The sequence below is a fragment of the Bos taurus genome, chromosome 7, assembly GCF_002263795.3.
Source record: "Bos taurus isolate L1 Dominette 01449 registration number 42190680 breed Hereford chromosome 7, ARS-UCD2.0, whole genome shotgun sequence".
In the NCBI taxonomy this organism is placed as follows: domain Eukaryota; kingdom Metazoa; phylum Chordata; class Mammalia; order Artiodactyla; family Bovidae; genus Bos; species Bos taurus.
In genome coordinates, this window is record NC_037334.1 from 4,741,024 (window position 1) to 4,768,754 (window position 27,731).

Consider the following 27,731-nt stretch of genomic DNA (forward strand, 5'->3'; position numbering starts at 1 on the left):
GAGACCAGATACCAAAAACCAAAATCAAGTTACATTTATTGATGGGGCCCACCCCTGCTGTCCAGGGGAAAGGAAGGTTCCCCAAGGAGCGCCCCCCAGGACAAAATAGAAATGACGGGAAGGGCCCAAACAAGAAAGAACATCTCTGAGGTCCTTGTGTGTTTGTTTATATATATATATATAAAATGAATGAGTCCTTGGCGCGGGGCCTCCCAGCCATCCAAGCCTTGACTGGGAGTCCAGTTGCCCGCGGTGTGACCTCAGACCCTCACCCTGCGGACCACCCGAGCCCCTGGACCGTGGCCCCGGGCAGGGGCGCTGGGCAGAAGCCGAGGCCGGCAGTGGGCAAGGGTCTGCGGCCCCATCACACGCTCATGGTCATCCCGGGGGAGTACTGCGGAAAGACGAGGGGGTGGCGCGCGGGGGCCGGCTCAGTTCCGGCCTAGGCTGGGACCCGCCCCCCGGGGGGAATGGGGGACAGGGCGGTGTGGACAGGGAAGAGGAAAGGATCAGGTGGCGGTGCGTAGGGGAAGCCACGGGTCCCAGGGCTAGGGGTGGTATGTGGACAGGGTGGTGAGATGGGGCGGGCCGGGGGAAGGGGAGAGGAGGAAGGGAAGGATGCCGCGGCCGCCCCCCCACCTGGCCCGCCGCGGTCACGGTCTTGCTCTGGCCCCCCGGCCGCCCCGCCGGGGTCTGCCCGCCAGGCCCCTCCGGCCCGACGCCGCCGCGGGGGGGGAGTCGACGCAGTCGCTTACGCTTTCGCTCGGGAACGGGTGCAGGAAGGTCCCGGCGGCCGCCATCTCGCCGTCGTCCCGCGGGGTGCCCGGGGTGTTGCTCAGGCCGGCCACGGCGCCGGGGGAGCTCTGGGGGCGGCCGCGGTCAGCGCGAAGACTGGCCGCGCGGCCCCGCCGGGCCTCTGCTTCTCCCACCCGGCCGACCCCGCAGCCCCACCCCCCCCCCCCCCCGGAGCGCCGCCCCCTCACCTTCGGCAACCCGTCCAGATCGCCCGAGCCTGTGGACCGACAGACGGCGGACACGCGGCTCAGACGCGCCGGCGCCGGCAAATCCGCTCCCCTCCGCCCACCTCAGACGGCCGCGTCCCCTCCCTCCGCCCAGCCCATTGGGAGGGCCCAGATCGGGGCAGGCATCAGGACTGGCGGCCGGGCCTCCCCACAGTTTAGATGCTGGATCCTCCCCCAGCGCAGCCCGTCACCCAGCAGCCCAGACAAGCAAAGGCGCCTTCAATACCCGGCCAGCACACAGAGGCGGACGGGCTGAAGGAGGCCGCCAGGGGGCGCACGAGGCTCGCGGAGCAGCGGGGCAGGGGCGGGTGTGTGGGTGTCGGTGTCCCCGGACGCCCACTCACCCAGGGATCCGTTTACGTGGTGAGGCTCCATCGCGCTCATGGCGGCCATGGGGCCCTCCGGACCAGGGCCAAGCGGGAACTGCAGGCAGAGAAACAGCCTGGGCCTCGGGCCACCGGCTCTCCGCCCCCCAACCAACCCTCTCCCAAGCCCTACTTACATTAGCCCTGCCGGCGCCCGGCCCGATGGGGTTCATGATGGTGTACATGTTCTCGCTAGAGTTGGTGGAGTCTGAGACAGCATATGAGTGGGCGGGGTGTCAGAGGGGCTTCCCCCACCAAGCACACCCCTCCTTATGCCCTGTTCAGGCTGTCGTACCTCCAGGGCTAGGCATGATGGGGGTTCCAGGGGGCCCGCCTCCTCCTGGGGGTCCCTGCACAGAGGGAGGCACAGACGGTGAGAAAGTCCCCCCTTGTGTCACCCCATAGCCCTTGCGCTCAGGTCCCAGGTGTCCCAGCTTAGGCCCCACTCACCGAGTAGCTGCCGGGGGAGGAGGAGGAGTAGGGGATCTGGGGACAGAGGCAGCTGTGAGCAGTCCGCCCACTCCACCACCCCACCTGCTTTTAATCACCCCACACCCGTCCGGGATACTCACCGAGTTGCCACTGGGGCTGGCCCATGGGCCGCGCACTCCGGGGCCCCTAGAAGAGACAGTGGTGGCCCCGGGTCTAAGCCCGGTGGTACCCTGTCCCCTACCACACTCCCTGACACACCTACTCTGCCCCACGTGCCCTCAGAGCAGCAGATGTTGGCCGGGAAGTAACCAAGCATAGCCTTCAAATTCCAGGCCAGCCTTCAAATCCCAAGCCAGCCATGGCTCACAGATCTTTGAGCCTGAGCTTCCCCACCCAGCAGTGAAGTCAACAGTACCAGGGACTGCCGTGTGGGTCTGCCTCAGTACACCCAGCCCGTGAAGTGGGGTGCTGCCCATCTGGGCTCGCTCCTATGGGTCCCTGAGGGCCTTACATGTTCATGGTGGGCAACCCAGGGCCAGCAAGAGAGTTGGGTGGGGGCCGCATGCCACCTCCTCCGTAGCTCTGCGAAGGCAAAGGGGCCGTGAGTGCAGGCTTAGCGGGGGCAGCCCCTGAAACTCCCCAGTCACCTGGGCCAGCCCTTACCTGGGGCCCAACGCTGGTCATGCCCCGGGGAGGCGTCACCCTCTGCATGGGGCCCATGCTCGAGTGCCCTGGGGGCAGAAGGAAAAGCGGGCTCAGGTCTGGACTATTTCCCAGCGTGGACACGCACTGTGCTGGCGCGGGGGGTGGGGTGGGGGGGGAGGGGGTGGTCCTGGTTCTGGGGTCCTGATTGGCTGGAGCTTCCCTACTTACCCTGAGCTCGCGGGGAGGGCTCCATGGTGCCAGGGAGGAGGGGCTGGGAGCCGGGGAGGCCCACAGGAGGCTGCAGATGGGGAGTGGCAGCACTGAGTGGAGGTGCCCCCACCCCGGCCCAGCTCCTGCCCCCCCTCCCCACATCCCTCTCTCACCTGACTCGGCATCCGCAGGGTGGGCCGGGGGCCCCCTGGGAACCGCGGTGACATGAAGGGCTGGAAGAGGTGGGCCAGGGATCAGCACCTCCCCCCACCTGCCCAGCCCTCAAAACTACCCGGTTCCTGCTGCCGCCGGGCCCCCAGCTTTCCTCCAGCACCAGCCAGCATACCTCAGCCCGCGGTGCTTGGGTGTGTGGAGCTCAGCGGTACGCGCCCACGGGCCCTGGGGAGGGGTGTGCGTGCGCGAAGGGGCGGGGCGTTACAGGTCCTTACCTGAACATGAGGCCCCATCATGGGGGCGTTGGGATTGTAGGGGGAAGGCTGGGAGCCGGGGGGGCCCTAGGAGGACAGAACCAGGCAGGTTGGGAGGAGCGAGGTCACGCGAAGTTCCACGGTTTCCTGTGGCTCTGCTGAGCCTGGCAGGGCAAGGGCGGGGACGCCGTGGAGGCAGGAGAAGGGGCCAGCTAGCCCCCTCTACGGGACCCTAAAGGTAGGGTTATGGGCAGGACCCCTGGCTCAGAGAGCCAGGCTTTGTGGCCCTAAGCACCCTGACACAGAAGCAGTCCTAGCGCAGAGCCCCCGCCCTCCTTGGCACTGGGGCCCAGGCAGCTCCGCCCCTCTCTCTGGCCCTACCACGGACCGCACAGTACATACCCACCCTGTCACTGCCCACCCAGGGAGACAGGGGTGCCAGCCCTGGCTGTACCTGGAAGAAGCTGGGTGCCATGGGGCCTGATGCCATTGCATCACTGGGGGCCATGCTCCCCATCACCGGGCTTGGGGCCGCTGCAGCACTCTGCAGGAGCGGGAGAGATGGCAAGACCCAAGTCAGGTCCCTTTCTGAACCAGTTTCTTCTCTTCTCCCCAGATAGCCAGCCCCACAGAACAAGGAACCCAAGCCATCTAACTACTCAAGCATGGAAGGAGGGGGGCTAACACTGAAGAAAGAGTCTTTGTTCCCCCCCAGGCTTAGCAGCCCCATATGCTGAGTGGCTCTAAGCAAGGGCTCTGCCTCTGTGCTGCACTCATGACCTGCAGGTGATCAGGGCCCCGACCTGCTGAGACCCCAGACTAGGGAGGAGGCCAGGGACCCCAGCCCCCCGAGAGTCTCCACCCTGAGGATTCTAGGGGTCTGAAAATGCCGTCTGCCGAGAACTCCAGTGTGTGCTTCATCCTTCTAGCACAGGCTTGTTCTTTTGGTCTGAATCCAACTTCAGATGGGTGGGGGCACAGTCCCCCACTTCCAGCCCATCTCAACCAGCCCTGAATCCTTCTGGCTGGCAAGGCAGCTTAGCTGGGCCCCCAAGACCCCTCAAATCAACAACAAAAATCAATAGGCAGCTTGGAAATGAACCTCCCTCCCAGAGGGTTCCTTCTTAGAGCAACTGTACAGACCACTCCCCTCCTCCTCCAGGAAGGAGGGAGAAGGAAGAGCAGCACTCCACAGTGCCTCTCTAGGCCCCACCACCACCACCCATCTCTCTTCAGATGGAGGAGGGGACAAGACTGGGAGCCTGAGAAGGGAGTTCTCCTGTCTGCCAAGGGTGGGGATGCTGGTGGCAGGCCCAGAGTTGGCAGGGGGACAGGCTGACAGGCCACTTCCTCTGGCTGGTTCCAAGTCCCAGGCTTGCCTGCCTTTGGGGCCCACAGAGCAGGGGGAGGGGGCAGAAAGAGGCCTAGTCTTCAGGGCAGAGGAGATCCATCAAAGGACAGGGAAGGGGGAGGACGCTGCAGGCACTCAGAGCGCTTCTCCTGAGGCCCCTTGACGCGTGTCTCTCGCTGGCCGGAGGGAAACAGCTCTGGGCCCTGCGTCTGTCTACCCTCCCCAGCCCACAGGGAGGGCAGCCGCACCCCCCCCCCCACCCCCGCCCCCTTCTGAGCCGCGGCAGGCGGCGCCAGAGCATTTCCTGGTCGGGGAAGGTGGCTGGCGGTGCGGGTGGCTGGCTTTCCAGACCTTGAGGTGTGGGGGTGGGGAAAAGATGGGGCTCCCCAAGTCTAGGCCTTGAAGGGTTAATCCGGGTGGGACGGATCGGGCCCACTCTTCCCGGTGGGTGACCTGAACTGGACCCCCCACGTCAATCATCCACCCGGAGGCACCAGCCGGGCCCGCGTTGCCATGACGACAGGCTGGGCGCGCTACCGTTTCCTGGAGACGCCGAGGTCGGCCCCCAGCCCAGAGGCGCTAACTGAGCCCCCTCAGAAGCTGGGGGGTGGGAGGGAGGAGGGAGCCCCGACTGCGAGGGGGAGGCGGCAGGACGCCCCTCACCCCACCGCCACTAAGTGCGGAGGTGGGGCAGAACATGCAGCCGGCTCCAGTCTGCTGACACAGGGACCCTGTCACCCCGGAGCCGAGCCGCGGCCGGGGCGCCGCCCCCCCACCTTGACGCGCCCTGCTGCCATGGTAACCAGCGTGCTCCCGGAAGCGCGCTCACTCCTGGGAGACCGCGCACTCTTCCCTCCCCGGGGGACGTGAGGGCGGGGACGAAGCCGGGGGCGGAGAGGGAAGGGCGGGCTGCTCAGCCCGGAGGAGGAACAGAGCCCCAGGGACCCCGCAGAGGCACAGGGAGGAGTGGGGTGCACTGGGGCGAGGGAGTCGGACCCACGCCGAGTCACACGAGCACACAGCTCCAGACATGTCTGTTACCCCCGTTCTGGCCGGACCACAACAAGACCAGTGGAACCTGACAGGGGTGAACAGCAGTGACCGCCCCTCCCGTAAATGCGCATACAGAGTGCCCGGGGCGTCTTCGGGGACACGGTGAACCCCGGCCTTTTCGGATGCACCTTGGCCCTCCTGTCCTGGGGGGGCCCTCTGTCGGGAGGCCGTGCCTGGTGTGGGACTCCCGCTAACTGCAGAGAGGGAGGGTGGAGGAAGGGTGGAGGGGGCACAGCGGAGCGGAGGGCTAAGGACGTGAACGCGCCGGCTGCAGGGGGAGGAGGGAAGGAGGAGGAGGGAAGGAGGAGGGGGGAAGGAGGAGGGGGGAGGACAAGGGGGATGTCTCCGCGGCGCTGGGTGAGCAAGCCCCACAGACCAGGAGGAAGAGGGTAAACGCAGGGGGCGGCCAACGCCTCCCACGTGACCACACGGTGCCGCCGGCCCCCTCTTGTTACCCAGCCTCTGCTCTGGACGACACTGAATTCAACTTGCACCGAAACCCGAGGCCGAAGAGGTGAAGAGAGCAGCCCCAGTCGCCGAGCAAGGCTGGGAGGTCTGCCAAGCTAGGCCTCTCTAGCGCCAGGGTGCACCCCTGCCTGGGCCCCCACCTCAGAAGGCTAGCGGGGAGGGGGCCAGCTGTGGGGGACGGCCAGCCCCACCCTGCACACAAAGAGGCAGGGAGGCAGAAACTGGGGTTCTGTCTATCGGGTTCCACATGGGGCTCACAGGAGGGGAAGCAAAGGAGGGGCTGGGCTCCGGAGGGTCTCGGGCTTATGGGGACCCGCAGGAGCTGGGTGCAGTGGAGGAGCATAGGACCCCCCACAAAAGCCACAATCTCAGGTCAAACCCCATAGCCCGGCCCACTTGCCCACTGGAGCCCCTCAGAGCACAGGCCCCTGCCCACGCCCACGAGCCCTGGTCCCAGCCCCTGGGGCGGGGACTCACGTAGTCCTGGAAAGCCTTGGCTTCGCTCGAGTGCTCACACGCCTCTCTGCGGTCGGGCGCTGCACAGTACAAGTCCCAGAACACGCTGTGGGCGGCAGGGGGGGGAGATGGTTTCCCCATGCGCCCCCGCCCAGCCCCCCTCCAAGGCCCGCCCGCACTGCCTCGCACGCACCACCACCAGGAATGCAGGAAGCCCGGGGGCTCCCCCAGCGTAATGTTCTTCTCCCATCGGATCTGCAGGGGAGAGGAAAGAAGGTGAGGCACTCACTGCCCAGCTCTGCCTGACACCCTCCCCTCCCAAGAGGCAGCGCCAGCCCCGCTTGGGGGCACAGGGAACAGTGGGGCAGGAAAGCTGGGGGCCAGAGCCAGGGAGCCACAAGGAGGGCAGCTTGGTGAGGAGCCCAGTGGAGAAGCGGGAGGCAGATCCTCAGATGGATGGACAGATGCCAGGATGCCCATCTGTGGGCCCAGCCCCAGCCCAGCACTCAGCTTCCAGGGCATGACCTGACCCTACCACCAGAGACCTGATAAAAAATGGGGTAGGGAGGCCCCCAGGGTGTGGGGGCTGAGGAAGGGTCTGGCTGTGGGGGGTCCCTGCCTGGCTGGGCCAGCTTACCTCAGACAGGAAGGTCTGGGCTGACTTCTGGGCACCGACATGTAGCAGGTACTCATACACGTACAACGCCAGCCTGCAGGCGGTCAGGTAGGGGCCAGGTCAGAGGCCTGGGCCAGACTCAGTGCCCCGCCCCAAGGGTCCCTGGGAGGGGCTCTCAGACCAAGTACCTGCGCTTCCAGCCAGCCTCACTCCCTCCCCTTCACTGGTCCCCCGCTGTCCCGCTCCCCCACTCCTCAGAAGAGATAGACGGCCTCCATGCCAGTTGCTCAGCCTGACCACCTCCCACATCAACACCCAGCCTGCAGGCCCCTCGTCTAGGCAGCCCTCCTAGGAGTCCCCAGACCCACTTCCAGGTCAAATTCTGTTCTGTTCAACACCCCCTGATGGACCAAGTCCTGGGCCCATCCCACCAATCCCGAGACCTCCGAGCAGCCTTGACCCCAGAGAGGCCCTCTGCTTGGAGAAGGGCTCGTGGGCTCCATTCCAGACTATGCTCTGGGTAGGGCCTCCCAGCAGGCACCCTGGGCCACGTGGCCAGGGCCCAGCGCCTAGTGCATGCCCAGCCTCAGCTGCCGAGAAAAGAGAGGGGCTCTCTGACCTGAGGTCTTCCTCCTCCAGGTCTCCCTGGACCCCTGTCCTTCTCTAGGGTCAGTCTGCACCCACCAGTGGTGGCTATGACACACCCGTGCCAGGCCCCTAGGAGGCTCTGGGGCACGGGACATAGGGCCAACAGTGCCACTCAGCTGTCACAACACCGCCTTGTCCAAACGCCCATGGCGCCCAGCACCCATGGACACAGCAGCTCGGCTACTGCCCCGGCCAACAGCACGGGCCACGCTCCAACCAGCAGCACCACTCGGCCACACAAGGAAGCCAGCCCATCCATGTTGCCTTCCAGGCCTTCCATCCTTGGCCTCCGCCACCCCTCAGTCTGTCTTCCACACCAGCCAGCAGAGGGACAACTCCCCACCCACTGGGCTCACCCAGTCACCCTCTACCGTCCCAGCCCCTTGGGGTGCCCCCAGGGTCCTCCACTGCCCAACCAGGCCCCAGATGGGCTGAGGGAAGTCTGGGTCCGAGACTGGAGGCTCCCCGAGGGCCGGCCTGAGGTTGCTCTGGTGAAAGCTGGAGCCCTTCCAGATGCCTGCCTTCTCAGCTGGCCGCCCTCCCCTGGCTGGCAGCCCCATCTTAAAATAACCTTGCTTTGACTCATGCTCCTGTTTTCTCTAGATTTTCCTAGCCAGGCTGCTCAATCCTCCCATCCCAGCCTCTTCAGCAGACCACCCAGGCCCCGGACCGCAGCAAGGTCCTTCTGTCCCAGCCCCCGCCCCATGGCTTCCGCCCTTGTACTGGACCTTCTTCCTTTCTTCATCCATCCATCCCTTCATTCATTCAACACACGTTCACGCAGCGCCTCCCTGAGTAGTGACCACCACAGACTCCTGTCCTCCCAGAGGCTACCAGCTTGCGGGGAGAGATGGAGGAGCAACAATTCAAAGGAGAAGGTAAGCGACCTGGTGGGCTGGAAGGCGGTACATGCTACAGGAGGACGAGGGGGGCTGTTAGGGAGTCAGGGTGGGCAGCTGGCCCAGGGCAAGGTATGTCCGCAGCTCGCACTGTACCCCGAATGTGACAGCCATGGGAAAGACAGAAGCGGGACGCTGAGAGGTAGGATTTGTGGGGTTCACGTAGTTCTGAGTGTGGGCTTCCCCCAAGACTAGCCAAGGTCCCCGCCTTGTCATCACACTCCTCTCAGTAGCTCCTCAAGGCCCAGGCGACCCCAGGTTCCAACATCGCACCCAGCAGTCCTCAGCATCCTCCTTCCTCCGGCCCAGTGATCTTCCTCACCCTTCAGCCTCGGGGCTCATCTGTCCAACTCACTCCCAGAGCCCGCTCCCTTTCTAGAGGCCCCCTGAGCCTTCACCAGTGGTCTGCATCCACCTGGTTGCATCCGCCCGGTCCAAGCCCATCAGTACAAGAATGAACACAAAAAGCCGATGGGGCCAGAGCAGAGCTGACCAGCTCCAGCCAGCTCACTTCCTCACCTTGCAGGCAAAGACAGAGGCTGTGAGAGGCCCAGCCGACCCGTCACCTCGTCCGGGCAGTGCAGGGAGCAGGAAAGGCAGGGGCATGAGACACCCAGAGACAGGGAGCAAGACAGGCTGCCCCAGCAGGGAAGCAGGGGGCTGCAGTCTGCTACCCCCAACCCACCCCAAGGGCAGAGGCTCTCCCAGGGCTCTGGAGTCCTCTGAAGAACATGCTGGCTCCCACCAAGGGGTCTACGCCGCCAGCCCACCATGTCCTTCTCCATCGCCTCTCACCCTCCACCCTCAGGGTGGCATGTGACCTAGGACACAGGTCCGGGAACCCACCCCTGCCTGCTCTCCTCCTCTCTCCCTGGGTGGCCTCCCCTCCTGCTCGGATGACTGACTGCTGCAGCTGCCCACAGGCTTGCTCAGAACTCAGTGTCCACTGCCCACTTGGTATCTTAAAGGCCCAGCCCCACCCCAGCTTCTTCTCCTCCCCTTCCCCTCCTGTTCCCCAACCTGGGTGGTCTGAACACACAAGTGTGCAGTGCAAGTGTGAAGACCCACCCAGCTATCCCCCAGAGATCACTACGTTTTACCGAATTTAGGGGAAACAACTTGAGGAAAAAGCCCTCTCTCCTCATCCTGAGCCTTCTCCCTGCCTTCCTTCACACACTCTGGGTCCAGGCTGCCACCATCACTTACCTGGACTTCAACAAAGGCTGCTTCCTTCCTTCCCCACCAGCACTCTGCACACAGACCCTCCCCTACTGCCCCCCTCCCACATACATACACTGACCACTCACTACTTCTCCACCCCAGGGCCTTTGCATAGGCTGTTTCCCTGCCTGGGGCACTCCAGCTAGAGACCCTCATGGCTCCAATGTCACCTGTAAGAGACGTCATTATCACTTCTAACCCTAGCCCCGCTCCAGTCTCCCCTCGCCCCCCATCATTTTATTTCTCTCTGGTTTGACACCGGGCTCTCCGCTTACTGCCTGCAGCCTCCACTGAATGTGGCTTTGGGCGGGCGGGGACTTCATCTCGCTCTTGAGCTTACCTAGCACTGGGCCCTCAGCCATCCAGAGGAATGGACCCTGAACCCCCTGGGGATGTCGGGAAAGCGCTGCAGAAGGTAAGCACCTACTATTCTGATGTTAAGGATTTGGAGTTTTATCCCAAAAGCACAGAGAAGCCAGAGAAGGTTTTCAGTTTTGCTGAAACCTAAAACCTTACATGCTCCGTACTTTTCATTTTCATCTGGATCAAGTCTCAGAGAACTGGGAGCAGTTTTGTTTGCCTGAAGCCTTTGGGGGACCTCCAGAGCCCTCCCCTCTGGGGCGCTTCTGGCTTGGGGTGGGGGTCCCTGTCCAGGCTTTGAGCGGGGTTGTGGGAAAGGGCCAGGGCTCTGGGTTCAAATCCCGGTCCCGCCCCAGCCCTGGTCAGCAAATGACCTACAGAACGAAGAGCCCATCCATGGGGGATCCCCGCTTCAAGAGGGCAGGGGACGGGAGGGAGCAGGGCCTCCCTCCAGAAGGACCAGTGACCTGGAGCATGCGGGGTGCCTGGACTGGGAGTGCTTATGGGGAGAAGTGCCCATGGGCCTCCCTGCAGCTGAACATGGAGTAGGGGCAGAATGGGGTACTGGAGCCTCCCAGACTGAAACTCAGCAATGCCACCTTCATTATCAAGAACTGCCGTAACTGGCCAAGAATTGAGGTAACAGGTGCCCCCTGCTCAGCTCCCCCTCCCCCAGAGCCCCTGGAGGCGTGTGCCGCTGGGGGCTGGGAGCAGCCCTCTACTCAAGGCCTTCGGTCACCCCTGCACCCTCGCCTAATCCGTCACCAGTCCCACCTTCGCCCTTCAGGGACTCTCACCCACACGTTTCCTCCCGCCTCTCCACCACCCACAGGGCCAGGGCTTCAGCTCTCCAGAGGCCCCCTCCTCACCAGCCTTCATGGTATGGCCTTCCCCCCACCCAGCAGCCAAAGGAACGACCCCCACTCATAAACTCCACCCCAGCATTTGCCCCCAGATACCGCCTTCCCAGAAGGCTCCCCTGTGCGGCTGGCTCCGCTCAGCCTTTCTCAAGAACCTCTTCCCAGGAACTCCTCTCCAACAAGGGTGCCCAGGGCCACACCTGGATGCTCAGCTAGGGATGGGACAGACACACGGTCATTCCCTGATCCACTGGGAAGACGGTCGAACTACTTGAGGTGACATGCTCATATCAAAACAAATTCTGGTGGAAAAACACACAAGATGCCCAGTGACACTGACCACGACTGTCGTTCATGGAACTATTCTAATCCCAGCTGGCAGCGCTCAGAGTGTCCCAGAAGCTAACGTTGTTTAGACGTTGCCCCCCAATTTAGGACAATAGAGCCTCTGGGGCTGGAAGGGGGAAAGGATGCCAAGAGGACATAGGAACCTTCAGCTGTCCCTGTCACCTTCGTCTCCTTATTTAAAAAGACCTGAAACCAATGACTAAACGCAGGTGCTCATTCTGGGTGGGAAGTGCTCCGGGGACCTCCCTGTGGGTTGGTGTTCATCATTTACAGAAGGAGAGGCTGTGTCTCCCTGCAGGCAGCCCACTCAGATCCCACCTCCCTCCGGCCCACCCTGCCCTCCCCTCCCCTGTACCCTCCGGCCCACCCTGCCCTCCCCTCCCCTGTACCCTCTGGACCCTGCAGTTGCCACTGTGTGCCTAGAGCCCCGAGTGCACAATAAGCGTCCGCTCTCTACCCAGCCTTGGGGTCATTTTGGCGAAGAGATTCTTCCGGCCAGAAGATGCCAGACAGATGACTGTCTTTCTGGCCCCCTATTATCTAGCTGCACAGTTGTGAGGTTGGGCTCCATTTCCAAGCACCCTTAAGCAGGAGACTTTTTAAAATTGACACCTGTCTTCTGCCCAGGTTGGAAGCAGGAGGTGTCTGACCACCCCACTCCTGGAGATCCTGGCACATCTCCAGCCATCCTTGTACCCTGGCTGGGGTCTGGGGGCTACCACTCTCCCGGTGGGAATGGTCTGCTTGTTCAGACATGTGCTGGGCTGAGTCTTGGGGTGTAGTGAAAGGCAGATGCTGGCCGAGAAGAAGCCCACATCCTAGCTAAGAGGTAGGTGAGTTACTCCACAAGCTGGTGGGGGGATCTGGTGCTGTGCGATTAAGAAAGTGAAGTGGAAAAGTGGGTGGTAGTGAGGTGTGGGAGGGATCAGCTATGTGGAAGGTCTAGAGGAAGAGCCGTTTACTAAGGGCACAGCAAGCACAAAGGCGCTGGGGTGAGGCCGGGCCAAAGAGCTGGGGCTGGTACCCAGGGTGGGGGCGTGCCATGTGGGCTGGAGAGGTTTGTGTTTTAAAGTACGCTCCAGCTCCTTTGTGGAGTGGGGCTTCTTGGGGGTCTGCCGGGGGGGGGGGTGGAGGGCCAGGAAACCTGGGGGAGGCAGGCACAGTTATCTGGAACAGAGCTGATTGTGGCAGCTTAGGGGACGGCCGTGGAGATAAGAGAAGGGAAGAGACAGGTTTGTACCATATGTAAAATAGACAGCCAATGGAAATTTGCTGTGTGACTCAGGGAACTCAAACTGGGCTCTGTATCAACCTAGAGGGGTGGGATGGGGTGGGAGGTGGGAAGGAGGTTCAAGAGGAGGGGACATACGTATACCTATGGCTACTTCATGTTGATGTATGACAAATCAAACCAATATTATAAAGTAATTAATTATTCTTCAATTAAAAATAAATCAATTAAAAAAAAAAAAAAGAAACAGGTTTGAGCTGGGGAGGAGGGCTTTGGAGTTGAGTTTCAACCCCACTGGACAACCCAGGGGAGATTCTGCTTCTTTGAATCCAGCCTCAGTTCTTGGCCAGGGAGGGAAGAGGGGGTTATCTGAGTTCTTGGTCCCCCTCCCCATCATTTTTGGCCCGAGCTACCCTACACTCAGCCATTTCTTGTCAGGAGGGTCCAGCAGAAGTGCTGGCTTGGAGACAAGGTTTTCTGCTGCAAAAAAAGTTAGGAAGACAGCAGATGGTGGCCTCTGCTTCACTGACGGGGATGATGGGCTCTAGACAGGAAGGACCCCATCGAAAACTCAAGTTCAGGGGCACAGGAGAGCTCTTTGAAGCGTGGGGCTGATACACTAGGGAGGCAGACTGGGGGCTCTGAGCCCGGTTCCGTCTCCCATTTGAAATGCGGACAGCCTTGCAGGATTCTCACCAGGGCTTGGGGAGAGGCTGCAGGTGGAGCACCTCTCACACACAGGCCACCAGCAACTCAGCCACTTCCATCTCTGGCCTTCGTTTCCTCCTCTGTGTAACGGGGTGAAGGGGGTTCCACTGCTCAGGTCCTTAACTCTCCAGGCCTGTTCTTTTCTCCCTGATTTCACCTTCCTGCCTCCTCCTGCCGTTCTTCTCCTTCCTTCTCTGGCCCCTGTCCTGAGCCCCGTCTGGCTCCCCGTCCCAGAACGACGTCTGGGCCAGCCTGTCCTAGCAATGGACTTAACGTCTGCTGGGTGCACAGATGGTGGGTCCCTGCCCTTGGGGGTTCACAGCACACAGTGGTGACTGCAGGATCCAAGGAATACAGGGGAGGGAAGGCAGGGTGGGCGAGGGGGAGGTAGGGTCTGAGTAGGCTGCCTGCAGGAAGACACAGCCTCTCCTGTAAATGAAGAACGCTCCAGCTTACAGGGAGGCCCCAAGAGCACCTCCCACCAAGACCTAACTAGCGCTTGCATTGGGTCATTAGTTTCAGATCTTTAGATAAGATGAGGGCTTCCCTGGTGGTTCAGTGGTTAAGAATCCACCTTGCAATGCAAGAGACACCGGTCTGATCCCTAGTCTGGGAAGATCCCACATGCTGTGGAGCAATAATCGGTGCACCGCAATGACTGAGCCAGCACTCTCGAGCCCAAAAGCCCCAACTACTGAGCCTTCAAGCTTTGCTTGTCCTCAGCCAAGAGAGAAACGGTTGCCGAACTGTAAGAGATGAAAAGCCTGCATACTGCAATAAAGAGTAGCCCCTGCTTTCCACAACTAGAGAAAGACCCACCACAGCCGAAAAATAAAATAAGTAAATAAAGCTTTAAATAAGGGGATGAAGGTGACAGGGACAGCTGAAGGTCCCAGTGGGGGCGGGAAAGGGTCCCAATGTCAGCCCAGGCAGGAAACACAGGACAGGAGAGGGCCCGTGTTTAGGGTCCCTTTTCACTGCCCAGACTTTCAAATCCTCACTCTTGCTGTGTCCCTTGAAGAGTCATCATGGGACCTCTCCCTGAGAACCCAGTCTCCTAATATCTCCAGCAACTGGTTTCCCACACTAGGTGGCTTGACTTCTACGATCCTGCAAATCGGCCCTCGCAAGCCTTCCGTTTTCCCTGGCACTATAACAATATCACAAACCACCATTGGGCGCCCTTGCTGTGATAGTCACAGGTCCTAGCACTTTTCAAAAGCTCCCTAAACCTAAGAAATGGAACTGTTATTATGTCTGCATTTCTCAGGATAAAGAGTGAGCTTAGGAGGCTGTACTCCCTCACCCAAAGTCACACCACAGGTAAGTGGCAGTGCCAGGAGGCAGGCGCAGCAGCTCAGCTACCACCCCACTCCAAGAAGCTCGAGCGCCCCCAGCCCCTCATCGCAGAGTCTGGGAGTTAGGTTCCTGTCCCTCTAACAGCCAGAAAGCATCTGCCACCCAAAGCCCAGCGCCATGCCCAGAACAAGTGGGCGCCCCAAGACCGTGAGCCCTGCGGCTTCCCTAAGGGCCCCACCCAGCTGCCCCAGGCCCCGCTGGACAGGTGTCTTGTGGGGGTGGGCCCGCCGCCCCTCAAGCTTTCACCAAGGAGCGGAGTAGGGGGCGGGCAGCAGAGTGGCCAGTATCGCCTGCCCGGGAAACTTCCCCCAGAGGAATCGCGAGCGCGCACACCGGTGGCAACCTCGCACACCCAAGTCTCGACGTCGGGGAGGTCTCGCGACCCTTTAGTACCCCTCGGATCTCGCGCGCCCCCGCAAATCTCGCACCCCTCGGGTCTCCTGCACCCCTTCTACTCTCACGACCTCTCGGATCTCGCGTGTCCCCTCAAATCTCGCGACCCCGTAAAGCTCTCATGCCTCTCGGTTGTACCGCGCTCTCACTTAGCTCGCGACTCCCCGAGCCCCTCCGGTCTGGCGCACCCCCACAAACCTCGCTCGGACCCGCACCCACGTGCCCCACGCGATGCCCGCCCGCATTGGGGCCCACGGAAGCGGCGCGGTCGCCGAGCCCCGCCCCCGGCTCCCGACCCACCGACTCACTTCTCTCGTGCCTGGCTGTCGGAGGGCACGGCCGAGCCCTTGCCCCCCTTGGCGTACATGCTGCTCCGCACTGCCGCCGCCGCCGCCGCCGGGGCCCCACACCTGTCAGGCGGCGCCGCGGGCCGCGCTCCCTGTCGCCATAGCTACCCCGCGCCCCGGGCCTCACCGCCCTGAGCCCCGTGCGGGCATCGCGGGCATTGTCCGCGCGGGGGAGCTCCAGACGGCGGCGGCGGCAGCTCCAGCTTTGGCTCCGGCCGCGGGTTTTATTTTCTTCCTCTCTTCCCTCAGCGCGGGCTGTTCCGGGAAGCGCGCGCCCCCTCCTCCTGCCGCGCGCGCCCCCGCCCGCCGCCACCCCGTCGCCCGCGGGCGCCGCTCTTAAAAGGGCGATGGCGGGAGCGCGGGTGGGTCCCGCTGCCGGGACCGTGGGCCGGGCGCGCACGCGCACTGGCCGCCGCGGGGGGAAGGGGCGCGGGGCTACACACTCTGAGGGCGCGAGTAGGGACTGCCACTCGAGGACGAACAACAGGACACAGCTGATAGCTGCTACACACGCAGCGTCCAGATAAGCCCAAATTGCACACAGGAACACAGCCACACACTTAGCTGCGGCTACACTCGCCGAACACAGGACTCGTGAGTCCGTATGGCTGCTGGAGCAACTACCGATAGCCCCATAAAGCTACAGGCAGTCACACTGGGTGTATCGCCCCCGCAGAGCTACCCACACCCAGCACGGGAGGGAACTGCCATACACATAGCCCGCCTTCGGGACACACTGTCATTCACGTAGGTATACACAGCTCAAAGAGTGGCTGTTACAAAACACTGCAACACACTCCACACTCACATAGGTACTGAGCCACACGGAGACACGCATAGGCACCGCTATGCTACAGCTTCCAACAGCTGTGCAAAGAATCCACGCAGCTACCCTGGGGCACACCGTCGCAGCCTCCTGAGGGCTTCACACAGGGACCTGGGGTCTCACCGAGCCAGAGATGACTCAGTCACGTGCAACACACAGTCACACAACACAGATACACGCAACACAGACACCACACGGACAAGACGCTCCTGGGGTATCCAGGCCACCTCCTGGGAACTACCCCGCACTGCCTCACAGTCACACCTGTTGTCAGTAGCAGTGCTGGGTGACTTGACTGGGGCACTTTCGCTGGCTCCACCTCTCAGCCTGTCCCCGCTGTGAATATTCAACCTTAATAGCACCTCTGCAGGAGTCGGGGTGCAGGCAGTAGGCATCCCATTCTCCCTCCTAGGACCTCTCTTCTCTCCCCTGGGGGAGTGCAGAGGAGGTGGAGGCCGACACCCGCAGGACAGGGGCGCCTGGGGTTGGGGGGTGGAGACCTGTGTGCCAGGGTACCCGTGCGCAGTGTGCGCTGGACCTGCTTGCGCTGGGTGGGGGCTCCGTCCAGCTGTGACTGTGGTCTAGATGCTTCTGTGAATGTTTGCCGTGGAGATTCTTTTTCCTTGCTTTGTACAGCCGCGAGTGTGTGTGTAAACACGCGGTTCCTCTGAGTGCACGTGTTCGTCTTTGTGCATGGGGGGTTGGCGGGGACCCAGTCGCTGTCCGGGCAGTTGTTCCTAGCTCTGCGACGGTGGCTGTGTGCGCGGCGGTCATGTGCTGACCGAGTGATGCCTCGTTAGGTTTTGTACACAAGTGTGTGTGCCTCCGCGAGTGGGTGGATTGCTTGCCCCCTGGGACCTGTGTTGTGTGTGGTTGTACGCTCAGATTTCCTGTGTCGTGTGCGTCTTGATCGAAGCTCCTCAGCCGCTGCCGGCCGATCCCCTAATAAGCTTCCCTCTTAGTACCCCTCCCCTCCAGTGGCCTTCCCCCGACCCAGGCCTTCTGGTGGGCGGGAGTCTGGAGCCGCTGGGGTTCAAAACAGGCGAAGAGGAAGGGAAGGGCTAGGCCGGCTCCAGCCCCGCCTCCATCCCGAGGGGCCCAGGCCTGGGGTTGGGGGTGGGGGACGCCAGCCCTTCCCACTTCCTGTCCAGCCGGTCGTCCCCTCCCCCAACTTCCTCTCCCGCGGGCCTCCCGGCCCCCGGCAGGCGCGGAGGAGGGGCCCGCGCTGCGCGCTAATGGGGGCGCGGCCCGCCCGCTTCCGTCACACGGTGAGCTGGCGACTGTTCAATGTCCCGGGGGCCACCGATGGACGTTGGCATCAAGGACACCCTTGTCGTAATACCGGTTCCCATTACTGCTTTCCAGCACCTACTCGCAGCCAGGCACACAGAGGGTGTGACTCACCCAAGTCACACAGTGTATTGGTGACATCTGTGACTCCCAGGTCCCCCAGACTCTCCAGTCGCTACCCTGGACGCCCCCATTTATCTCTTAAAGCTCGGTGGCTCTCCAGAATTCTGTGTGCCCTGGGCAGGTCCCTGGCCTGCTCTGATCTGCGGTTCCTTGAGTCGATGTGAGTCTTTCTTCTCCTCACAAACATTGAGCGCCTGCTGAATGCTGACTCTGTGGAGCCAATCGGGACACACTGCTACAGCTTGTGGAGCACAGGCTTCTGGCGAACAGGAGGATAATTTCAGAGAGTGCCACGTGCTGAGCAGAGGGAAGGGACCCCGGTGAAGAGGACGGGGCGACCGCTGAGGCAGAAGGCGGCGGGAGGGAGGGAGGCTGGGAGGCGGAGGCGCCCGCGGCCGGGCTAGCTGCGGAGGGGGGAGGCGCGGCGGGCGGGAGAGACTTGCACGGTTCTCATGGCAACGGGGACGGATCTGCAAAACAGCCTCGGCGCCGGCGGAAAAGTCCGAGAAGAGCAAGATCTGAGTCCCAAGCGGCATCCGGGAAGCTGAGCCGAGCGCCTCAAGAACCGGATCGCACGCCTTGCAAACGCAGAACCCGTAGAAACCCCCCACCCCCATCCCGCACCCTTGCAAGGGAGGGGCATGAGGAGAAAAGGATTTTTTTTTTTTTTTTAAACAGGGGGAGGGTGGATCTGAGAGATCTGGAGGAAGAATATTCGGATTGCAGTGGCGGCAAGTGCAAAGGCCCTGAGGCGGGCACACGGTTAAAGTGCTGGAGGCAGAGCGAGGAGGGCAGCGTGACGAGCCGGCAAGAAAGGAGCAGAGGAGCCGGGCCATTCCCGGTGGGGACGGATTGGGCTTTGTTTTGAAGGGAATTGGGAGGTCGAAAGGGGGGGGGTGGTCTACATCAGGATTTTAAGAAGCTCCAAGGGGCTGGCGGGTGGGTAGGGATGGCGTTGAGGAGGCAGGGAGGTTGTTTCAGGAAGAGGCCCAGGTAAACAGAGCCGACGAGGGAATTGGTTTAGGAGCGGGAGTGGGGGCTGGAGGGACGGTAAGCGAGGAGAGCTAAGGGTCAAGGCTGGGTCCCAGACCTGCGGCCCCTTTGCCGGCTCCCCGTCGCCCCCGTGTGGCTGCGCGGGGACTGCAGCCCTTAGCCCGGTCTCTGACTCGTGGTACCACTGACTCCCCCAAACCCCAGGCCCGCGAGGTCGTGGTCGTTGTCCGCGGGAGCTCGGAGTCGGCTCCGCTGGTACGGCAGGGAGCTTGCCTGGAGAAGGAGCCATCCGTCCCCTCACTTCCTCCCCTCCGGCCCTTGCATTCTGCAGACCCTACTTCACAGGCCCACCTCCTGGCCTTTGCACTAGCCCTTCCTGCCGCCTGCAGCGCGCTTTCTCTGGTTACTAGCCTGGTCAGTTCTGGTCTCCTCCTTCGGCCTTTGGCCGCAGTATTCCTTCTTCTCCCCACCCCCACTTCTCTTCCTCCTCTCTCTCTCTTCCCTCTTCCCCTCCCCTTCTTCTCCTCCTCCGGCTCTCCCTCCCCTTTCCTCCTCGCCTTCCCTGGCCATCTCCAGATTACTGGTTCTGCACTAGCCTTGGTTGGATTTGTCACTGTTGTGATAAAATAATGCCTAAGTCATCTGTTGGCAGCCCTCGCCTCCCTCTGAATCTGCCCTCCCTGCAGACACAGCGGCAGGGGTTCATGAATATGTTGCTTGCGTCGTTGGGAAGGCTAGTTTGGGTTTTCCCGTTGGTGGGTTTCCTTTCCACAGGAGGTGGGTGCAGCCCGTTAACGGGATGGGATAGGGGTTCAGGTAGGGTCCAGGATCCGAACCCGAGACCCCTTCAGCCCCTCCCCAGCCGAGCGTGGGAGGCGGCCACAGCTGGGAGCAGGGTCTGCGCCATGAGACGTTTCCTCTTAGAAACTGTAATTATGGGTAATTATCTAACTGCAACACAAAAATTAAAACCCAAACAACATCGGGAGGGAAGAAGCCATAGCAGCTGGTGAGCACCGGGGCAGGCTGAGCGGCGGGTTCTGGCCTAGACCCGGGGGGTGGGGGGAGGAGCGAGCACGGGGGAGGGGGGAGGGAGGTGCGAAGGGACACAGGGTGGAGGGTCGCTGAGACAGGCTGAACTCTGGAGAGCCAGCAAGTCCTTGTAGTCTCGGGTTATACCCCAAATCGATCACCTGGAGGCGGAACTCCCCGGATGGAGGGTCTCCACCTAGGGTTGGAAATCTGGCGGTGTCGGGCCAGCTGGAGCCGATTGAAGTTCAGCCCCCAGGCTCTCGGTGTCTTGAGAAACTCCAGGCGAGAGGAGGGACACTGCGGGACCGAGTGGACGCACCTCAGTCTGACCTACAGACCGCCCCTCCCCCGCCACACCCTGTTCATCTTCCACAAAGCTTAATCTGAGCCAGTACACAGACTGCCCTGCTTCCAGCACTTTCCTTGGCTCCGCAACCCACAAATCAAGACCCCGCCCCTCTGCTCTGCCCTTTCCAGAGTCAGACTAATCAGTAGGAATTGGTGCACCCAGCTCTGATAATCCCGTAAATCCTCCCAGCAGCCTCAGGAGAGAGGCAGCCCTTTGTTTTCCCTCCCCAGGTTACAGAATGGGAAGACTGAGGCTCAGAAAAGCATAGGCAGATACACGGGACGCCCAGAGGCAGCACCTCACTGGCTGGAGCGCCCTCAGCTCCCCGTCCGGATCTAGAACACTCTGGGAAATTGGAGGCATTTTGTGGAGATCTCAAGAGCAAGGAAGGGAGGAATCGGGGAGGGAGAAACCTATAGCAGCTGCAGAGAAAGTTCTGCAGGTAAAACTGAAGCTCAGAGCCAGGAAGCAACTTGCCCGGGACACACAGTAGAGAGTGGAGGCACTGGGTCCCACTTTGGCGTCCCCTGGCAACGCCCCTCCGTCACCTCCTCTTTGAAGCTCCCCCTCTTTTCCTGTGGTGGAGGCGTTTCCATGGCAACCCAAAGGCCCAGGATTCCCAGGCAGTACAAGGAGAATGCTGGGGACGCTGGGCTCTAGACAGGAAGGACCCTGCCGAAGACTCAGGTTCGGTGCACGGGGCTGATACACTAGAGAGGCTTTTCTTCCCTTTTGAGGGGCTTCCCTGGTGGCTCAGCTGGTAGAGAATCCACCTGCAATGCGGAGACCGGGGTTGGATCCCTGGGTTGGGAAGATCCCCTGGAGAAGGGAACTCCAGTACTCTGGCCTGGAGAATTCCACGGACTGTACAGTCCATGGGGTGGCAAAGAGTCGGATACGACTGAGTGACTTTCATTGTCACTTCACTTTTCTCTGCTGAATAACAGGAGTAGATGCTTGCTAAGTACCAGAAACTGGTCACTTCTGTTCATACTACTGTTGCAAGCACGCAGCTCATTTTCCCACCCCGAAGCCTCAGCAGGGTTTGTGCCCCCCGCCTCCCACACCCTGCCCAGCCCTTCCCCTAGCCGGCCTCTCCTCGTCCTTCCGGTCTCAGAGAGGCCCTCCAGCCATCTGGGGCACATTGCTGTGTTGGATTTCCCGAAAATCATGGTTTTGCGCGTTGATTGCCCATGTTCCCAGTAGTCCATGAGTTCTAGGAGGGCAGAGAATTCGATGATTTTGTTCAGTGCTGTGTCCCTAGCACTTAGAACAAGTCTTGGCATACAGGAGGTGTTTGATAAATACCTGTTGCTGAACCAGTGAGTTAAAAATTACCAGTGTCCCCTCTGCCGGGAGTGGGGAGCAACACAGATCGTCACCAAAGGGCGACCTAGACCATCGTGACCTTGCCCCACCCTTCCCGTTTTGGTCGAGGTGGAGTCTGGGGATCAGAGTGGGAGGGACCAGGACATCCCTGGTGGTACAGTGGATAAGAACCCGCCAGCCCATGCAAGGGACACTGGGGATCCCTGATCTGGGAAGATTCTGCATGTCTCAAGCAAGTAAAGCCCGAGGGCCATAACCACTCTAGAGCCCAGGAGCCACAACTTAATAAGCCTCTGTGCTGTAATTACTGAAGCCCCCCCCCTCCTCCCCCAGGGTCCACATGCTGCTACTACTGAAGCCCATGTGCCTAGAGCCTGTGCTCCGCAACAAGAGAAGCCTATGCACCACAAGGAAGAGTAACTCTTGCGCCCAGCAACTAGAGAAAGACCTGGTGCAGCAAGGAAGACCCAGCAAAGCCAAAAATAAATAAATTTTTAAAAGAAAAAATAAAAAAGTGGGCGGGACCGTTTTTTGCCTCTGTCAAGGCCACCCAGATTGCAATCCCGAGAATAGCCACACGGGGGCAGCAGAGACTCGCAAGTTAGATTCTGGGGGACCTGGCAGGCCCCGCCTTAGCGCCCCTTTGGAGTGGCTCTTGAGACCCCAACTTTCAGGCTTGAAACCTAGTCCACCTCTCTTGATCTAGCCCATGCACCCAAGTAGGTTTCCAAATATATATTTACATATTTATGTGCCAAATTAGTTCATGGCATAAATGAAGAAAAAAATCAACTCTGTTCTTCCATCCCTTCAAAAAAAAAGTTCCCATTTTGAACTCTTCGCTGCGCATCTTTTGTTTTTTTCTCGAGAGGCCTTTGATTAACTCTCTTCAAAACTGCAAACCTCCCTGTCTTGCTCTCTGAATCTCTCAAATTCTGCTTAACTTTTCCTCTCCAGGACTATTATTTCCTAACCTCTTTGAAATTTACTAATTTACAGTTCATCGCGTCTTCCCCACCCACCCCCGAATGTCAGCTTTCCAAGGGCGGAAGTTTTGCTGCATCCAGGGGACGCTCAGTAATATTTTTGGAACGAACTAAGAAATCTTACTCAACTGTAAGAAACAGATAAAACCTAGCAGATAAAGCTAAATAACCTTCTTAACCCCTCTCCACGCCCCCCCCCCCCACTCCCCCGCAGGCAGTCACTGCCACGAAGTCAAGTCTAAACCCGCACATCCAGGAGCAACTGATTACCATCCTGTGCCATACAGTGGCTCTGCACTCTTCCAGGTAGATTCAGACAAATGAACTTGTCTGAGCACAGTGCAGGCTAATAGTCAACCACACGATTTGGGGGCTGACTCTCAGTTGCTGTAGAGCTTTGGGCAAGCTACTCAAACACGCTGTGGCTCAGTTTCCCCATCTGTAAAATTTTCGTGGGGGGAGGGTGGATAATGACGCTTCCTGCCTCAAGGAGATCATGTGAAGATGACATCATTTCATGGTACTTAAATAGCCAGTGCTTGGCTGCTGCAATTTATAATTCTTAGAATGTTTTTAAAATATGACTGCTTATAGTATTCCTTTATACTCCTCCACCTATTTTTTCTTTTTTTCAATTTTTAAGTATTTATTTGACTACAGTTGGGTCTTTGTTGCAGCACGTGGTTCCCTGACCAGGGACTGAACCTTGGACCTCCTGCTTTGGGAGCGAGAAGCTTTAGTTACTGGACCAGCGGGGAAGTCCCAGTCGTCCACCTATCTTAATTTGGGGTCCTTGGCAGGAGGAAAAGGGGACGACAGAGGATGAGATGGCTGGATAGCATCACCGACTCAATGGACGTGAGTTTGAGTGAACTCCGGGAGTTGGTGATGGACAGGGAGACCTGCGCGCTGCGATTCATGGGGTTGCAAAGAGTCGGACACGACTGAGCGACTGAACTGACTGACTGACGGAGGAGTAGGCCAACGGAGTAGTTGGCCACCCCACTCCAGTACTCTTGCCTGGAAAATCCCATGGATGGAGGAGCCTGGTGGGCTGCAGTCCATGGGGTTGCTAAAAGTCGGACACGACTGAGTGACTTCACTTTCACTTTTCACTTTCATGCATTGGAGAAGGATATGGCATCCCACTCCAGTGTTCTTGCCTGGAGAATCCCAGGGACGGGGGAGCCTGGTGGGCTGCCGTCTATGGGGTCGCACAGAGTCGGACACGACTGAAGCGACTTAGCAGCAGCAGCAGCAGCCGCAGTAGGCGAAAGATCGGAATTAAACAGAAGAATTATTTGGAAAGAAGTCCTGGTCCAAGTGAGAAGTGAGACGGTGGCCTGCAGGGGGCGCCAATGAGCATGCTGCACGCGGCCGCGTTCCCAGGAGGCCCTCAGGGAGCCCGCGCAGAGCACGTGCCTCAGAGACTTCCTACCCGAGGAAGGCAGGGGCTGAGGCGTTTTTAATCAACTCTCCTTCGGTCTGTGGTCAGGGTTGCTCCCAGGAGAGCAATCTGGGCCAACGGCGTGGCCTCTTGTGACCAGAGCAACCTCAGCAAAGAAATACCCCTCTCGCAGGTGGAGCGCGGTTGCTGACCGCAGCTGCCCTGGTGCCACGTTTTGTTTGCCAACCCCTCTCCCAGAGGCATTCTGTGGCTTCTAAATTTTTACTATCACCAGCGAAGCCGTGTGACCTCAAACAAGGTCTTTCCATTTCCTTGAAAATCAAGCTTGGCCTTCTGAATTCGATTTTTGTGCCTGATGGACCCTCAGCTGGTGTACGCGTCACACACGTCCACGGTACCCATCACATGCTCACGTCCACCTCTGTCTCCCAGTCCTTTCCTATAGTTGTTTTACAAAGAAGGAAACAGAGGCACAGACCGTTTACTGGCCCCAGGACACACAGCAATGAAGTGGCTGAACGAACCTGTCACTGTTTGCTGAATTAATGCACAGAGATCCGCAGTTGCCCGAGCTTGCTCACACTCCAGGTTTGTCCCTAAGTTGGCTTGGCCATCTTAGCCCAGCACTCGGGCTTCGTACCTGGCTCTGGTCCCAACCTGCCAACTCCATAGCCCCTCTGATACCTCAAGATCCCCAGGGCCTGTAAACAGCTTCCACTGTGTCCCGGCTCCTAGCACCGTGTCCCCCACCCTCCCTGGGGTGAAACTGAACCCTGAGAGTAGCTAGACCAAGGCCAGGGGATAGGGGGGTTGGTGGTTCAAAGGCCGTCACAGGGGACTTCCCTGGTGGTCCAGCGGTTAAGAATCCACCGGCCACCGCAGAAGACAGGTTTGATCCCTGGTCCAGGAAGCCTCCACGTGCGGAGGGGCAACTAAGCCTATGACGCCACAACTCCTGAAGCCCGAGTGCCTAATGCGCATGCTCCACAGCAAAAGCGGTCACCGCGATGAGAAGCCCAAGCCCTGCAACTAGAGAGGCGGCAACCAAGAGCCCGAGCAGCCAGAAATAAATAAATAAGTAAAAGTTTAAAAGCTTAGCTACAAAGGCTGTCACAGGAGGTAAGGAGGTGGCAGGAAGGGGCTGGGGCCAGATATGGGGAGGGCTGGCCCTGGGGAGGCTCGAGGTGGAGAGGGGCTGGTTCTGGATAAGAGTGAGCGCCCTGGGACAGGGCTGGAGCTGGATGTGGGGGAGGGGAAGCCCTTGGCCCCACTCCGGCTCTCCAGACTAGGGGCCTCTGGGAGCAAACCGAGGCCACACCTAGCACGGGGTGGGGGTGGGGGGAGGAGGTACAGGGAGATCAGAAGGTGTCGGGTGCATGTGACCAAATCGAGGGACCACGAGTTGGTGACCCCAAGGCTGGGTTACCCCAGACAACCCCCTGCATCTCTGTTTTTGTCTTTGGGGGAGACCTCTGAATCTAGGTATCTCTGGGGTCTTTGGGATGTCTGAATTTTTGTGGGTATCTGGGAGTTTCTGAGGGGCTTCCCAGGTGGCTCAGTGGTAGAGAATCCACCTGCCAAAGCAGGAGCTGCAGGAGACTCTGATTCGATCCCTGGGTAGGGAAGATGCCCTGGAGGAGGAAATAACAACCCACTCCGGTATTCTTGCCTGGGAAATCCCATAGACAGATGAGCCCGGTAGGCTACAGTCCGTGGGGTTGCAAAGAGTCGGACAGACTAAGCGACTGAGCATGCACACATGGGGGTCTCAGAAAGTCTCTAGAAGTCTTGGAGGCTCTCCGAGGTCTCTGTACTGACAGGCTGGGCTGCGTGGGACTCAGATCAGCAAGAAGGGGAGCATGAAGACGTGTCTTCTGGAAGTTTCTGGTTCCTCTCAGCCAGGGTAGGGGCCGCAGATCCCAGAACCGTCCCTCTTCCCACAGCCTACCCATGGCCTGGGGGGGCGGGGGCTGAAGCAGGAAGGGCCAGGCCCCAGCTCCCCCCGCCCCCCATCTCTAGCACCCACTCTCTCAGGCCGCAAGTCCGCTTGTCTCTCCCCACCCCCCACACCAAGCCCGAGTGCCTTGAACCTTATTTCCTCATTTCCTTCACTTCGTTTCCTCATTTCCTCCTATTCTAAGGGGCCTCAGCATTGGAATCCACCCAGAGCCGCAGTGACTGGTGCCCCTTTGTCTCTCTCCTGAAAGCCCGAGCGCTTGTCTGTGCCTCTTGGCTGATCCCAGTGTTTGGACTGAACCGGCTGCCTGGGATTTGTTCACATGATATGATAAGATTCTAAGGGAAAACATAAAAACGCATATGGGGAGCTTGTCCCTCCCATTCATCTGCCACTAAGAAGTAACCCCAGGTATTTGTTTTTTCTGTTTCATCAGAAGTCTTTTTTAGGAAGCTGCTTTAAAATTATTTATTTATTTGTTCCAATTAACACACTCACTGAGAGGCATTTGCTCTCACCTAGATCCACTCTCTCCCCAGGGCTTTTGCACTGGCTATTCTATCTCCCAGATGCCCTCCCCAATCCCTTTATTTAAACAAGCCCCTTTATTCTTTGCAATAAAGTCTCCTTTGATCATCGGGTTAAAATGTTGTCACCTTCCCTGCTTGCTTCCCAACCTTATTTTCTCTGCCACCTGTTACATATTTTCTTGATAGATTTTTGCATGTTGCCAGCCTCCCTGATTCTGCAAGAACTCCACAGGGACTGGGAGTTGTCTGTTTTGCTCATGGCTTTATCTGCAGCTCTTAGACCAGCGCCTGGCACACAGTAGGAACTCAATAAAGGCTTATGGAGTAAGTGAACGAGTGTTTCCTGATTGTTTCAGAGATCTATAACTTCATTTTCATGACTCTGTGGCATCTCCCAAGGTAAATAGCCGTTACTGATCTAACCAACTCCTTAGGTTGCTTCTGATTTTTTTTTTTTTTTAATAGAGTACCTCAGTGAATCACCCTGTAGCTATGCTATGCTTTTTGGCTTTTTTTTTTTTAATTTATTGAAGTATAGTTGATTCACAACGTCACGTTAAGTTTCAGGTGCCTTTCTGTTTTTAATTGTGCAAAAGTACATTAACATAAAATTTGTAATTTTCCCACTTTAAAGTGAGCAATGCAGTGATTTTTATTACATTCACAGTGTTGTGCAACCACCACCCCCTGTCTAGTTCCAGAACATTTTTATTACCCCAAAAGGAAATCCTGTGCACACCAGCAGTCACTCCCCATTCCCTTTCCCCAGCCCCTGACAGCCACAAATCTACTATCTGTCTCTGTGGATCTGACTGTTCTAGACATTTCCTACCAGTGAAATCATACACTGTGTGGTCTTGTGTGTGTGGCTTCATTCATCCAGCACAATGTTTTTGAGGTTCATCCACGACATAGCGTATGTCAGAGCATCACTCCTTTTTTAAATAATTGATTTATTTATTTTAATTGGAGGCTAATTACTTTACTATATTGTAGTGGTTTTGCCATACATTGACATGAATCAGCCATGGGTCATCCTGAACCCCCTCCCACTTCCCTCCCCATCCCATCCCTCAGGGTCATCCCAGTGCACCAGCCCTGAGCATCCTGTCTCATGCATTGAACCTGGACTAGTGATCTATTTCACATATGATAATATACATGTTTCGATGCTATCTCTCAAGTCATTCCACCCTCGCCTTCTCCCACAGAATCCAAAAGACTGTTCTTTAAATCTGTGTCTCTTTTGCTGTCTCGCATATACGGTCATCGTTACCATCTTTCTAAATTCCATATATATGCATTAGTATACTGTATTGGTGTTTTTCTTTCTGGCTTACTTCACTGTACAATAGGCTCCAGTTTCATTCACCTCATTAGAACTGATTCAAAGGTGGCTGAATGGTACCTCACTGTGGTTTTGATTTGCATTTCTCTGATAAGGAGTGATGTTGAGCATATTTTCATGTGTTTGTTAGCCATCTGTAT

The 27,731-nt window shown here is 59.1% G+C and overlaps 1 protein-coding gene and 1 long non-coding RNA gene across 21 annotated transcripts; one reads left to right on the forward strand and one right to left on the reverse strand.

The window, feature by feature from the left end:
- Window positions 1-9: 9 nt before the first annotated feature.
- On the reverse strand, window positions 10-16,656 carry SSBP4 (single stranded DNA binding protein 4). Of its 19 annotated transcripts, XM_024994013.2 has the most exons (18): window positions 9,113-9,416; window positions 7,068-7,140; window positions 6,624-6,685; window positions 6,452-6,536; window positions 3,557-3,646; window positions 3,124-3,189; window positions 2,848-2,907; window positions 2,693-2,762; window positions 2,483-2,550; window positions 2,331-2,401; window positions 1,960-2,005; window positions 1,838-1,873; window positions 1,683-1,737; window positions 1,525-1,595; window positions 1,367-1,445; window positions 984-1,012; window positions 756-863; window positions 10-394 (listed from the first exon to the last, which is right to left on the reverse strand). In XM_024994013.2, the coding sequence occupies exons 1-18, from the start codon at window positions 9,376-9,378 to the stop codon at window positions 365-367; spliced, it is 1,365 nt and encodes a 454-aa protein (XP_024849781.1). In that variant the 5' UTR covers window positions 9,379-9,416; the 3' UTR covers window positions 10-364.
- On the forward strand, window positions 6,530-21,942 carry LOC101908182 (uncharacterized). 2 transcript variants are annotated; one of them, XR_009495137.1, is made up of 4 exons: window positions 6,530-6,706; window positions 8,298-8,572; window positions 10,099-10,229; window positions 21,696-21,942. It is a non-coding gene; the product is annotated as an uncharacterized lncRNA (long non-coding RNA). The 2 variants fall into 2 exon arrangements; XR_235110.5 differs by having other exon boundaries at window positions 6,530-8,572; window positions 21,696-21,934.
- The last annotated feature ends 5,789 nt before the right edge of the window (window positions 21,943-27,731 follow it).

Coding starts and splice junctions, on each gene's coding strand:
- SSBP4 (XM_024994008.2), bottom strand. CDS start 9,378: ATGGAGAAGGACATGGTGGGCTGGCGGCGTAGACCCCTTGGTGGGAGC. Junction 3,190..3,556: donor TGGCACCCAGCTTCTTCCAG/GTACAGCCAGGG, acceptor CTGTCCTCCTAG/GGCCCCCCCGGCTCCCAGCC. Junction 864..983: donor ATCTGGACGGGTTGCCGAAG/GTGAGGGGGCGG, acceptor GGCCGCCCCCAG/AGCTCCCCCGGCGCCGTGGC.